Genomic DNA, 13,380 nt, shown 5'->3' with positions numbered 1-13,380 from the left:
TTCTACTTGAACGTCCTCCTTCCTTAACGAATGCATTAATTTAACAAGTCATCAACTATCACTAGTGTTACAATTGCTATAACTGGAAATAGATCAGCCACCCGGACATTTTATCGTTTATACATTTTTGAAATGTCAATTTAAAAATCTACTTGCTTTATAAAAAAACAAAACAAAAAAACAATGACTTTCTCGACAGCGCAGTTTCTATCTCTCACAAATTGTCTATCATCTGTTTCTTAGCTAGGTCTAGTAACTTTGATGACTTTATACATTGCACATAAAATGTAGAAATTAAACATTTAAACATATCTTTAAGCTATTATAGAGTGACTATAGCAAAATACTCAAACGAATTATTTAAACTGTTAAAAAAGCAAGAAAATGCCTAACGGTAGATACTATAAAAATACAAAGATGTGGTATGATTGCCAATGAGACAACTCTCCCCTAGAGTCCAAATGACACAGATATTATCAACTATGGGCCACCATACGGCCTTTCACAATATTTATGCTAATACCGTATAATCATTTATTAAAGGCCTCGGAATTACAAATGTGAAACATTTAAAACGAGAAAACTAGGGCCTAATGTATGTAAATGTACAACATAATGAACCAAAAATGAATATGTTGCATAGCAAAAAACAATGACTACTGTATTGCAGGGTCCTGGCTTTGGACAGGCGCATGCAAATTGTGGCGGGGTTAAACTAGTTTGAAATCTGTGAAATACTATTTCTGTTCTCGGTTTCAGATTACATCAGCAAAGTGTAAGTGAACATGACATATATCCATGATAACGGTGTGAAATTTACTAAAGTGTTTAAAATATAAAGATTTATCATTTATTGCGGTTAGTAAATGTAAACCATAGTTATTAAACATTGTCATCCTACATCAATCTCAAAGTAAATTTTACGATTTGATCAATAACCTACGACAGTTTAGCTTATACAAAATACAATTTAGAAACAGAGAAAAATAATGGTGTTCACCACATTTTCAGCTTTAGTCAAATATTACACGATATTATTTTATGGAATACCTAGTAAGCTTGTTTCAAGCAATAACAACGTTTTCCGTAAATTGCCTTATATTTTATGGATTTTTTCTTCGTAAATCTATTTTCCACAGTACTTCGTTTTCTACATGTTTGTCATCATACATCAATCTTAAAGTACATTTTACGATTTGATGATTATGGCAAATCTTAGTTAAGAACTTAATTTCATTTAATTGATAGATTCAACAACACTAACCGTTACCTTGAAGATATTTTTTTTCAATAAATTATCAATAATACTCTACCTATACTGCTGAAATTTACCCAACTTAACTATTTTTTAATAAATTATATACCAACAGCAATAACTGTCTTTTCTTATATTAAGAAATTTTAGTTTTACACCAGAAACTCTACACAAAAATGTACGATAGAAGGGATCATTTTTCTTTCCCTGTTGTTAGTTTTCCCTTCTTAACGGTGATGTTCATTTAGCACTGTTTTACGGTATTTATATATTCCAACTCGTTTGCTTTCTCCGTAGCTGTAGTGAGGATTTCGATATTAATAAGCGTAATTTATGTTTGACAAGTAAATTATTAAATCAGGAATTTCGTTACCACAAATTACTGAAAACATGTACTTAATTTGTTCATGGATACAAAGATTTGGTCTGCAAGTTTAGCTATACCTGTAGAAAAACCTATGTCAAACGGAATAGCATATTCTCAATTTACAGTGATGTTTTAAACCCATTTAAGAGTCTACTAATTTAGATGTTAACTGTGTAAAAATTTTTATTCTTTAAAAAAACTTATTCTAAAAGGTTTCCTATTCAACACTGTAATTAAATCTTTGAATATCTTTTTTTAATTTGTAATAATTTTGATTTTGTTGTCAGTAAATTAAAGCCATATCAAATATTACATGTATATACTTTCACGATACTATAATCTGTCGATATCTACAGTTTGGTATTGCACAAGGTCATGTTTTTCTCTGGCTGATAATGCCGTCTTTACAATAAATCCATTGGATGTAGGATGTTTAATTATTGATTTATTAGTCTTATATACATTATTGCTTTCATTAGTTATTATTGGCTTTGAACAAGCTGCCCGTAACTGCGAGTACTCTCAGATATGTTTTTTGTTTATGTATGAATACCTGTTCCCGTCCTCTCAATGTTTCCATAGATGTATTTCTATTTGTATCCACCTGATGAGTTAAGGCTTTTTCAACTGATTTTCAAAGTTTGTTCTTATATTGTACTGTTACACCATTGTCCCAGATTGTGAGAGGATTGTGCGTTAACAAACATGATAACATTCTGTATGTGCCTGTCCCAAGTCAGCAGCCCGAAGTTCAGTGGTTGTCTTTGGTTTATGTCTGTCATATTTGTTGTTCGTAAATTGTTTTGTTATAAACCAGGACGTTAGTTTTCTCAATTGAATTGATTTATATTTTGCATGTCGGGGCTTTTTATAGTCGACCATACGGTATCGGATATTTTCATTGTTGAAAACCTACGGTTGCCTATATTGCTTACATCCACTTCATTTGAACTTTGGTTGATAGTTGTATCATTGGCATTCATATCACATCTTATTTTCAAATATGTTATAAATCAAGTTAGTACAAAAGCATTGATTGCAGATCTGATTCTATTCCCGGAGAGTTACTTTCTATCTATCAGTAGTATCTGATTAGTTCTGGAAAAGAGTATCAAAATATGTATACATTTAGTGTGTCCGACGCGAGTATATGAATTTAACTGTATCAGAAGGGCTGAACAATTACACATAAAATGAAGGGTACATGAATACAGAAATCAGAGTTGATTGATAAAAAATCGCCCACCGATATAGTTAAACTTATCCAAGATAAAATTTGACTGAGGAAGTTATGACTTATGTTAGGACCTAGAAAAGTTATGAAACATTTTAACGTTAGCAATAACATTTCATATATCCGCACCATACGGTTACAATATTGAAAAAAACATAGACAATTTCAAACACAATAACGACATTTATTAAATGATACGCGCAAATCAGCCCTAATACGGATAAATCAGCATGTGCAATACTGATGACGTTTCCCTTGTCGATATAAATCAAGAGTTAATAATGCTTTTCGGACAGGGCTAATACGGTAAAGGCCGTATTGGCCCATGAGCTAATACAGTACGTTCACTTCCGGTTTCAATTTTCTTACTCCTTACTTAAATGTGGACGTATCGTTATGCAAAAACATTTGTATTATATAACTTTAATTCAAAATCATAAAATAAAAAGTTTAAATGATGTTCAGTGTTTTGTAACGTATTGAAGTCTTGAAACGGAAATATTTCACAGCCTTTTAGAGTACGATTTTCGACTGTTGACACTGGTTCATTTCCGTTGATCAATCAGCAGAATGCAGATGATCCAAGAGTAAGAATAGTTAAATTATCTGATATATTCTTTCCAGCTTCTTTTTATTTGCTAGATAAAATGAATTGTAATAGCATAACATTAAGTACTTGGACGAGAAATCAGAAATTACATCTGACAATGTTGACAAAAAATCCATGGACGTAAATGCGAAAAGACAAGCTCAGATATGGAATTATGTGTCGTCTTGACGGTAAGTTTCTATGTTCATGTGTAGTTTATTCTAATTAAAATAATCAAAATCATTTAATAAAAGTAGGGTCCAATGCAGCTAACCTAGGATGTTCTTGTCCCAGGCAGAAAACCCTGGCCGTGTTAGGCGCAACTTTTTGGAAATTTTGGTCCTCGGTGCTCTTCAGATTTGTACTTGTTTTGGCTTTCAAACTTTTTTCATCTGAGCGTCACTGGTTGGTCTTGTGTGGACGAGATGCACGTCTGGCGTATTGAAATTTAAGCCTAGTACCTTTTGTTAGCTATTATTTGTGTGTTTCTTTGTCCTATATGTTCTCCCATTTATTCGTATTGTGGTCCTGTCATGTGATGTTGTCGTGTTGGTGTTGTGTTTGACGTTGCCATAAAAGCGGGAGGTTTGGCATGCCACAAAACCAGGTTCAACCCACCATTTTTTTCTTAAAAATGTCCTGTACCAAGTCAGGAAAATGGCCATTGTTATATTATAGTTCGTTTCTGTGTGTGTTACATTTTAATGTTGTGTTTTTGTTGTGTCGTTGTTCTCCTCTTATATTTGATGCGTTTCCCTCAGTTTTAGTTTGTAACCCGGATTTGTTTTTATCTCTATCGAATTATGAGTTTCGAACAGCGGTATACTACTGTTGCCTTTATCTATAACAGGGCCAATACAGAAACAACCAGTTAATAACACTATAATAAATGAAATGTTATGGGTTTCTTTTTCGAAAATTTCAATTCCAATGTATAAACTCATAAAATATGAAAAAAAGTAGTTTAGACATTGCATGCCCTTTAACATATTTTCTTCCTTGACATTCATCAGGAACGTAGATCAAACGTGTAAAACCAAGGATTTCAAAGTAGTGCGGAAAAAAGATAAATGCAAAAATAGTTCCTAAAGTATGAATCCAAGAAAAACTTTGCATGATGTTTCTTTTAAAAAAAGATACCAGATATTTCTTCAATTAAGATATTGAAAAAAAAATGTTTAAAACTGTAAATGTGTTGAACAAATCATTGCTGTTTAGTTCTAAAGTGTATATTACAAATGTTAAAGCTGCCTTGGGCTGATCATCAAATTCTACAAATTTACTTCGAGATTGATGTATGACGACAATGTTTAATAAATATCGTTAAAACTTAATAACCACACACGTTAAATGAAAAAATCTTTTAACCACTCTAGTACAAGACAAACCGTTATTATGGATATATGTCATGTTCACAAACACTTTGCTGATGTAATCCAGCATAGATCATTTTGATTCAGTTACTCTATAATGGCTTAAAGATGAAATTTTAAATTGCTAGTTCAATGTTTTAACTCATCTACGATTACTTACTTTGGTATTTATAAAATATCTAATAATTGAACATGTATGTAAAAAATAAAATAAGATAAAAAAAATACAGAACTCCAAGTAAAATTCAAAACGGAAAGTCAGTAATCAAATGGCAAATCAAAAGCTCAAACAAACCAAAGGAATGAATAACAACGGCCACATTCCTGACTTGGTACGGGGATTTGTATATGTAGAAAATGGTTGAATAAACCTGGTTTTAAAGCTAGCTAAACCTCTCAATTGTGTGATAGTAAAAATATTCCATTATATTGACCACAATGTGTACTATAAACTCATCCGGTAACGGAGCTACCGTTAGGAAGAAAGATAAGAAGTTAGCAATATCCTTTAACTCTACGTTCCTCTATATAGATGATGTTCTCTCACTAAATAATACAAAATTTGATGACTATGTTGAACGAATCTATCCCATCGAACTAGAGATAAAGGATACTACAGATACAGTTAAGTCTGTCTCATATCTTGACTTACATCTAGAACTTGAAAATGAGGGTCGGTAGAAAACAAAACTTTACGACAAAAGAGATAATTTCAGCTTCCCAATTGTGAACTTTCCATTTCTATGTAGTAACATTCCAGCAGCGCCTGCATACGGAGTATATATCTCCCAATTGATACGATATTCCCGGGCTTGTGTTTCCAATCATGATTTCTTTGATAGAGGATTGCTGCTCACAAGGAATCTATTAAACCAAGAGTTCGAAATGGTGAAGTTGAAGTCATCCCTTCGTAAATTTTACGGACGCCATCACGAGTTGGTTGACCGTTATGGAATAACCGTTTCACAGATGATACTACAATACCCTCCCTTTTCACGAATGTGACTTACCGAATTAGACTATTTACCGTATTTGTAATAACATGAGCAACACGACGGGTGCCACATGTGGAGCAGGATCTGCTTACCCTTCCGGAGCACCTGAGATCACCCCCAGTTTTTGGTGGGGTTCGTGTTGCTAAGTCTTTAGTTTTCTATGTTGTGGCATCTGTACTATTGTTTGTCTGTTTGTCTTTTTATTTTTGCCATGGTGTTGTCAGTTTCTTTTCGATCTATGAGTTTGACTGTCCCTCTGGTATCTTTCGTCCCTCTTCTATTATATCAATTGCACCAGTTGTAATGGTTAATGACTGGTTAAACTAATGCAATCACTAAGGAATAAAGCAGTTAAGAGTTTAACTTCGATTGACGTTTTTATATGTCAACGTCTGTAAAATTAAAAAGCGCAGTAGTTCAAAATTTCGTTTAATAACAACGTTTTGTGAAGGTCAGATCAATACCAAATGACCAACGACCAAATGCTTTTCATTAATCGAAAAAAAGGAAATATTTGTATATAACTGTGTAAAGCTCCTATATTAGTTTGATGAATACCAAGCATTAGTATAAAATCAGTTTCAAGGACCATTATTTTTTTTATATACAATCAATTTAATTGATAAAGTTACAGACTCCGCATTTTTTAAACTGAATGCTTGTTGATTCATATAGCCAGAGATAAAAAAAAAACTCAGTGTTTGTATAATATTTGGACGGTGTAATTTCTGCACTTTAAATTCGTCCTTCTTTTTATTAGACATGTTAGGTTTGGGAATAGATGACCTTTCTGGTTCATCTTCATCCTCAACTATTATTTAAACAAACAAAAAAACAAAAAAATGGAAATGCAGAAACGGATGTTATTTTCAGTAATTTTCAAATTCTTTGGATGTAGAAAAGACTTTCGAGCCCGATTACTACCTGATGAAAGTTTATACCCATATCAAGGAAATGATAATTACCAGCAATGTATAAGACATGAATTCAACCTCTTTGGAATTACCGGTGAAACAGTAGATAGTGTTAATGAAGTATATGTAAAACTCATGTGAGCGCTAAGCAGAATAAGACAGAAGAATAAAGAAGCGGTACTTATAGGCTGGCACAATAAACTTATTATGGTTTTGATTTGGTTAAAATGTTACCCCCCATTCAAAACAAATGGCTTTGATGTTTGATGTTAGCAAAACTTTAGTTCATAAAGCTATTCATGAAATTTTGCCTATTCGTCATCAAGCTTTCAGATCAATGATAACATGGCCTTCAGCTGAATAATGGGAATCTATGAAGGATGATTGGCCAGAATCGGAAGAAACTGTTGGATCTATTGATGGCAATGCCCATAGAATAAATCGCCCAACCGATAACCAGGCATTGTTTAATAGTGGAAATCGTCATATACACTGTATTCATACGCAAGTCATAATAGACACAGGAAAGTAAATAAGATACATAAAATCTGGTTTTCTAAGTCATCACAATGACGCGATGACTTACAGATTGATGGATGTGATCGATCCACACGACTATTTTCATTTCCTCGTGATTTTTACTTACTAGGCGATACCATATATCCATCTGAACGAACATAACTAGGCTTACTTCATAGACATAGTCGGAACGAAATTGCACCTATTATAGAACTATGTGCAGCTCTTTTCCGACGACGAAACCTGCCTCATGATTAATGAACATCATAAATAAATTGTATCAACATCTTAAATGTATATAACTTGCATTAGTGTATTTAATAATGGTTGAAATTAACTTTGCTTTTTTGATAGATTCATGTGAATTGTCTTGTGAATTCAAATTTCAAACAATATAATGGCGTAAAAGGCTTGAATCAATTGACATTATAAACATTTACCATTTACCTCACTATTATTTTTGGTTTCGGTATCGGTTTCGGTTTCGGTTTCGGTATCGGCTTATGGTGAACATGTACTTTAAGATCCCAGACTTAGAGATAGGTACGTTTGTATCAATCTGGTTTTTTTTCAAATTAATGTATAAATTATAAATAAATGACGTCTTTTCATAAAAACATATAATCTGATGCAATAGATACAGGTTTATTCTTTTCTCGTTTACAACTTGCTTGTATCAGCAAAATATGGTATTGTTCATTGATCTAATACAGTCATCTTTAATGTTCGTGATAGTTGCATGCTGTGCGTCGGACTTTGTCCAAAAAAACCTGCTTAATAAACATGTGAATGAACTTTACACCTTTTAACCGCAATTTAAAAACTCTCCTTTTTCATAATATATCAAACCACTGTTTTTCTAAGCTATGTATTACCTGCCTTACGATAAAAGCAGTATAAAAGGACATACCTATCCGATAATTACTTCACATCTTCAACAGATCACGTAAAACCATGTCAATGTTGACTCTACTTTTAGTTTCACTTGTCGGATACGTTTCGGCGTATGGCAAAGTAGGTCCATTGTTAGGAGGACTTGGTAGTAGTGGAGTTGTCAATGGTGGAGCACTTATTGGAGGTGGTGGAGTTATTGGTGGGGCTGGTGGAATTGTCAGTGGTGGTGGACTTCTGCTAAACAATGGTGGATTAGGTGGATTAGCTGGAGTAGGTGGATTAGGTGGATTAGGTGGAGTGATCGGAGGTTTAAATACAGGTAATTTGGAATTGACCATTTATGTTATAAATAATTTGCAATTTTTGTATTACTTTGTGTTAAAAGATCGCTGCATTGCTACTGAATATGTGCATTATAGGAAGGTAGACCTCCCGATGAACGCAACATTACAAAAAAAAAAACCGCACTGGTCGCACGCAATTTGCCAAGTACTTATCTAAATTTTTTGTCAGTTTATTTCTGAATTTTCCTTTAGAATCCTTCGCCTTTCTTTCGCTAACACATGCACTCTATATTGCCTGTTTTAGTAGTGATTGTAAACGTGTTCAATGAATTTCAATGGAAAAAATACTGACTGCAACTTGTTGATGTCATGAAAAAAGTACGTTATTTTTCAACAAAAAAGAAATACCTTCTATTTAGTTTGTGTATAAGCTATGAATGGCTGTTAGACAATGTGTTATATTGGTTAATACATCTTAATTCTTAACTATAGCTGAAATGAGGAATATGTTAAGGCCTGATCAAATCTAATTATTTTGCTATAGGATTGAGTCCATTTTGGTCATAGAGGTTCTAACAATAAAGTGTATACACACATCTCTGGATTTCGAATGTTCCCTTATGGAGGTGTCTGATTCAGATTAATCAAGAAATTCTAATGTGAATCTCAACATTGTTTTTACACAAATACTATTTTATCGAGTAATATTGCTTCAATCAATTACACAATGTAATAAACAACACATTTTTAAATTGATATATTTACAGGACTTGGAGGTCAACTATGGTGCACATGTAGTTTGAAATGTGCTCCAGGACAGATCAAACTCAACAAGAACTGTAACTTGGCACCACTCCTTCCTGGTAGTTTGAATACTTGTTGTTCTGTATTGCCATGGTGGGTAACTAACCGAAATTACGGTGTTTCCCTTGGAGGCGCTGGCATTATTGGTGGTGGAGGTATTGTCGGAGGTGTTAGTGGTATTTTAGGGGGTGGTAGTGGACTCCTAAGTCCAATCGGTGGTATTGGAGGTTCAATTGGTGGTGTTGTCACAGGACCTGTCAGTGTCATAGGAGGAGGCAGCAGTGTTGTCAGTGGACGAATTGGTAAAGGAGGATATTATTAGGTATTTGAAATGTAAGTTGATATTTCTTTTTTATATATTATCTAGGATATTTAGTATTACAGCTGTATTACCAGTGGATGTACATCGCCAATCGTACATACTCCGAACAACGTTATTTCTTGTCATGTATAAACTTTCACAATAAGATGTTTGAGGTATTGTTGGACACATTCTTAAATAACTTTTGTTTTATCTTGGCAGAACAAAGTAGTGTATGCAAACTTCCAGTTCAAAGAAATGTTTTTTTTTACAAAATCTCATGTAAAAGTGGCACTGTTTTAAATGGTAAATTGTAACTGTATTATCGATAGTGCGTACATCATTCGGTATACGTTTTATTAAAGAAAACCTGAGCAGTGCAGTTTTTCTGTTCATTATGAGGGAGACATCATTAATAAAGGGACGATCAAGTGTTTTCTTGTTTCAATCTATATCAGATGATAACTTTTAGTCATGATGTGATCTATATTTTGTTAAATCAAATCCGGTAAAGAACAATGACTGCAGTATTATGGCGTCTGAATTTTAACATACAATAGACTATCATATTGAGGATATAGGACCAACTTATATTTTGTATTTGAATGTTGCATGGTTTTTAAATGTTTTTGTAACAGATATAGACAATAAAAGTGTATTGACTTGACATATCAACGATATAAGGATGAGGCTTAGAAACGGGGAAATGCCAGGCTCTGACTATTATTGTCTTTATACTGCAATCTAGAAAAAAAAATTTCAATTGTTGTTTATTGTGTACTGGTTACCGGAATTTTGGATACACCAAACCAGGCATTTCATATCTGAGAAACAGGCTATATTCATGATACTTGCCCCAAAATTTAGAATTCCTTCAGACATTGTTGTATTATTTAGAATTATCAGTGGATTGAGTGCTCTTCAATGATCACCAGACTTTTGCCTTTCATCTGATACCTTAATAACTAAAATGTATGCTACATGGTTTAAGGTTTACACCTGTGCGTATAAATTATTTTGTTTTAAATATGTACTACTTTCTTGCATGTTCTTTTATGACCGAGCCCGATTAGGCGATGTTACATCTTACTAAGTCTATCCAAATTATTCTTGCAAATAATTCCGCTCAAGCCGGTGCAAGGGGCTGTCTTAAACTTGTAGTGAGGGGAGAGTTTTTTCGGTCCGTCTTGCAGGCCTCAATTTGACTTTAAAATGACAGCAATAAAAGCGCTGATCCTTTGCCTTTTGTGTGTTGTGCATGCACTGATTTTGTGTCATGGATAGATACCCCATATCCTTTGTTTTTCTATTATTTCATTGTACAACACAGCAACTACATTGATGAAAAAAATATACTTGTTGTGTAAGATATATGTGGTCCTCCACTCAAACATAAATGTCTTTCCTAGTTTAAAGTATTAATACTGATCTCCTGACACTTTTTTGTTAACATATTAATTAACGGATTTTCTCATTGTAGGTAACAAGAGAACGAAGAAGACCTGTTGTCATGGTTATGACATGTATGATATGGTTGTAAATAGTAAATTTGTTTATCAAATATAATCGCAAACCTATGTCCGTCTTTGTTTTTCTTAACAACTTATGTTTGCCATAAACTATAAACAAGTGAAAGAAACTAAATTGGAAGAACATCATGAAATCGTGTCAGCATTACAGGAAAGTGTTGAAATACATGATAATAATAATCACGATAATTATATTACCGAAAATATTTCACAAATTAATGACCAAGAAAACGAGAACAGTGATGGCGTATTTGCTTGCACTAGACAGAGCTGTGTTAAAGTAAATGTATCCAAATTAAAACAGAAGTTAGACTTTTGGATAAATTTGATACTCAAAATAGTACCTTTTGTTAAAAAAATTAAACAATTTTATACCTTTAGGAAACAAAATATTGATAAAATATGAACAAAAGAAAAACATGGTGGGAATGATATCCATATGCATGTCACCTCTTTTTGTTGATCCCAACCTTCCTTTTGTTGAATTGAACCTTCTTTTAAAATTTCACAAAGAACAATTCATAAAAACTAAAGTTATTGTCCGGAAACCAAATGTGTTAACTACAACATCATACCTTTATACGAACCCAAAATATTTGTGCGGTCGTATAAAAAGTTAACAACCACAACGGACGACGACGGAAGCCAGACGCCACGTGATGAGAAAAGCTAACTTGGCCCTTTGGACAAGGTGAACTAACTAGAGGCTCTCAAGAGCCTGTGTCACTCACCTGTATCTACTGTGGTTTTGGAAATCATGTTTAATACGGTTAAAATCATAATGATGTAGATGAAAGCATCTATATATAGGTTGCTTTGCTGTCTTCAAAACTAAGCAAAAACCATACCATAGTAAGCTTTAAAAGGCCCTGACATGAAAAATGTAAAACAATTCAAAGGATAAAGCAACAACCTGGTTGATGTATAAAACTAGAAACAAAAATGAATATGATAAAAAGTTAACAACAACAACCACTGAATTACAGGCTCCTGATGTGGGACAGATGCTTGCAGAATGTGGTAGGGTTAAGTATAATAATAATAATACTAATAATAAATTCTTTATTTAACGAAGGTAACTCATTTAACATACAATTGTTAATCTCACACGAGGCCTTCACACATTAAAGTGAACGTTTATTACATATAACAATCAATGCACATAACACAATAATCAATAGAGATGTACACAATTACAAATGTATATACACAAGCATGAAAACAGACTGTAGAACTAGCATGGCAAGAATGTCATAAGAAAAAAAAATAAAATTGTCTACTCATTTTGTTTCGTGCAAAAAAAGATTAGCACATTTCACCTTAAAGCTTTCTATATGACATGAATCCTTTACATCAATTGGCAAACTATTCCAAAAAATTAGACCAGAATATTGAAAAGTCTTTTTGAAGTATTCAGACTTTGGCCGTGGTAAATGAAGATGTCCAGATGTTGTTGACCTAAGAGAATAACTATATAGATCATTGCACGCAGTAAATTTACTAGTAAGATAATCTGGCGCTAGTCCATTCATACATTTAAACATTAAAATGGCTTGAAAATATTTTATCCGTGTAAAAATGGTCATCCAATTAAGTTCTTTAAACATTGATATTGATGGATAATCAAAAGGTTTATTCAAAATTAATCTTGCTGTGCGCTTTTGCAGCTTATGTATCCGCTCAATGTTGCAGTTTGCGGTAAAACCCCATATGGTGCAACAATAATCAATTATTGGTAATATATAACTGTTGTAAAAAAGGATAAGACCTTTGCGAGGCAAGTATCGTTTTAATCTATTTAGCAGGTATAATCTGCTTGAAAAAAATCTCACTTACTTTATCTATGTGATTTGACCATGATAGATTTTTATCAATATGAATACCAAGAAGTTGTTCTACTTCCACATTGTCAAATGAAGTCTGATTTTGCGATAATACACACAAGACATCATTACAAATCTCAAGTTTTCTCTCAGATCCCATAAGCATACATTTGGACTTCTTGTTATTTATTATCATATTGTTTTCAGCATACCATTCAATTACGTTTTCAAAGTTTTTATTTAACAAGAGTTTAAGTTTGAAATTGATTTGGACGATATATGCAAATGTAGTTGTGTTATCAGCATATAATTCAGACTCTGTGTGTTTTAATGTAAACGGGAGATCATTTATATAGATTAAGAATAATAAAGATTATAATATGGAACCTAATGGGACCCCGAATGTTACATTATTGTATCCTGATTCAGTTGTTCCAATTTTAACCTTTTGCAATCTATTTGAAAGGTAGGACGAAAACCACTTAACAGAGTGATCATC

General features: G+C 33.0%; 2 protein-coding genes across 2 annotated transcripts in view; one reads left to right on the top strand and one right to left on the bottom strand.

The window, feature by feature from the left end:
• Positions 1 to 13,380, bottom strand: part of LOC127731726 (beta-hexosaminidase-like) — a 130,091-nt gene that overhangs the window by 52,620 nt on the left and 64,091 nt on the right. The window lies entirely within an intron of this gene.
• Positions 8,148 to 11,106, top strand: LOC127731733 (uncharacterized). The gene is made up of 3 exons (XM_052240574.1): positions 8,148 to 8,459; positions 9,192 to 9,561; positions 11,010 to 11,106. The coding sequence occupies exons 1-2, from the start codon at positions 8,201 to 8,203 to the stop codon at positions 9,548 to 9,550; spliced, it is 618 nt and encodes a 205-aa protein (XP_052096534.1). The 5' UTR covers positions 8,148 to 8,200; the 3' UTR covers positions 9,551 to 9,561; positions 11,010 to 11,106.

Source organism: Mytilus californianus, unplaced genomic scaffold (assembly GCF_021869535.1).
Source record: "Mytilus californianus isolate M0D057914Y unplaced genomic scaffold, xbMytCali1.0.p SCAF_20, whole genome shotgun sequence".
In the NCBI taxonomy this organism is placed as follows: Eukaryota; Metazoa; Mollusca; class Bivalvia; order Mytilida; family Mytilidae; genus Mytilus; species Mytilus californianus.
Note: the sequence above shows the minus strand (reverse complement) of the source record. Positions and strands in the feature narration are given on the sequence as shown.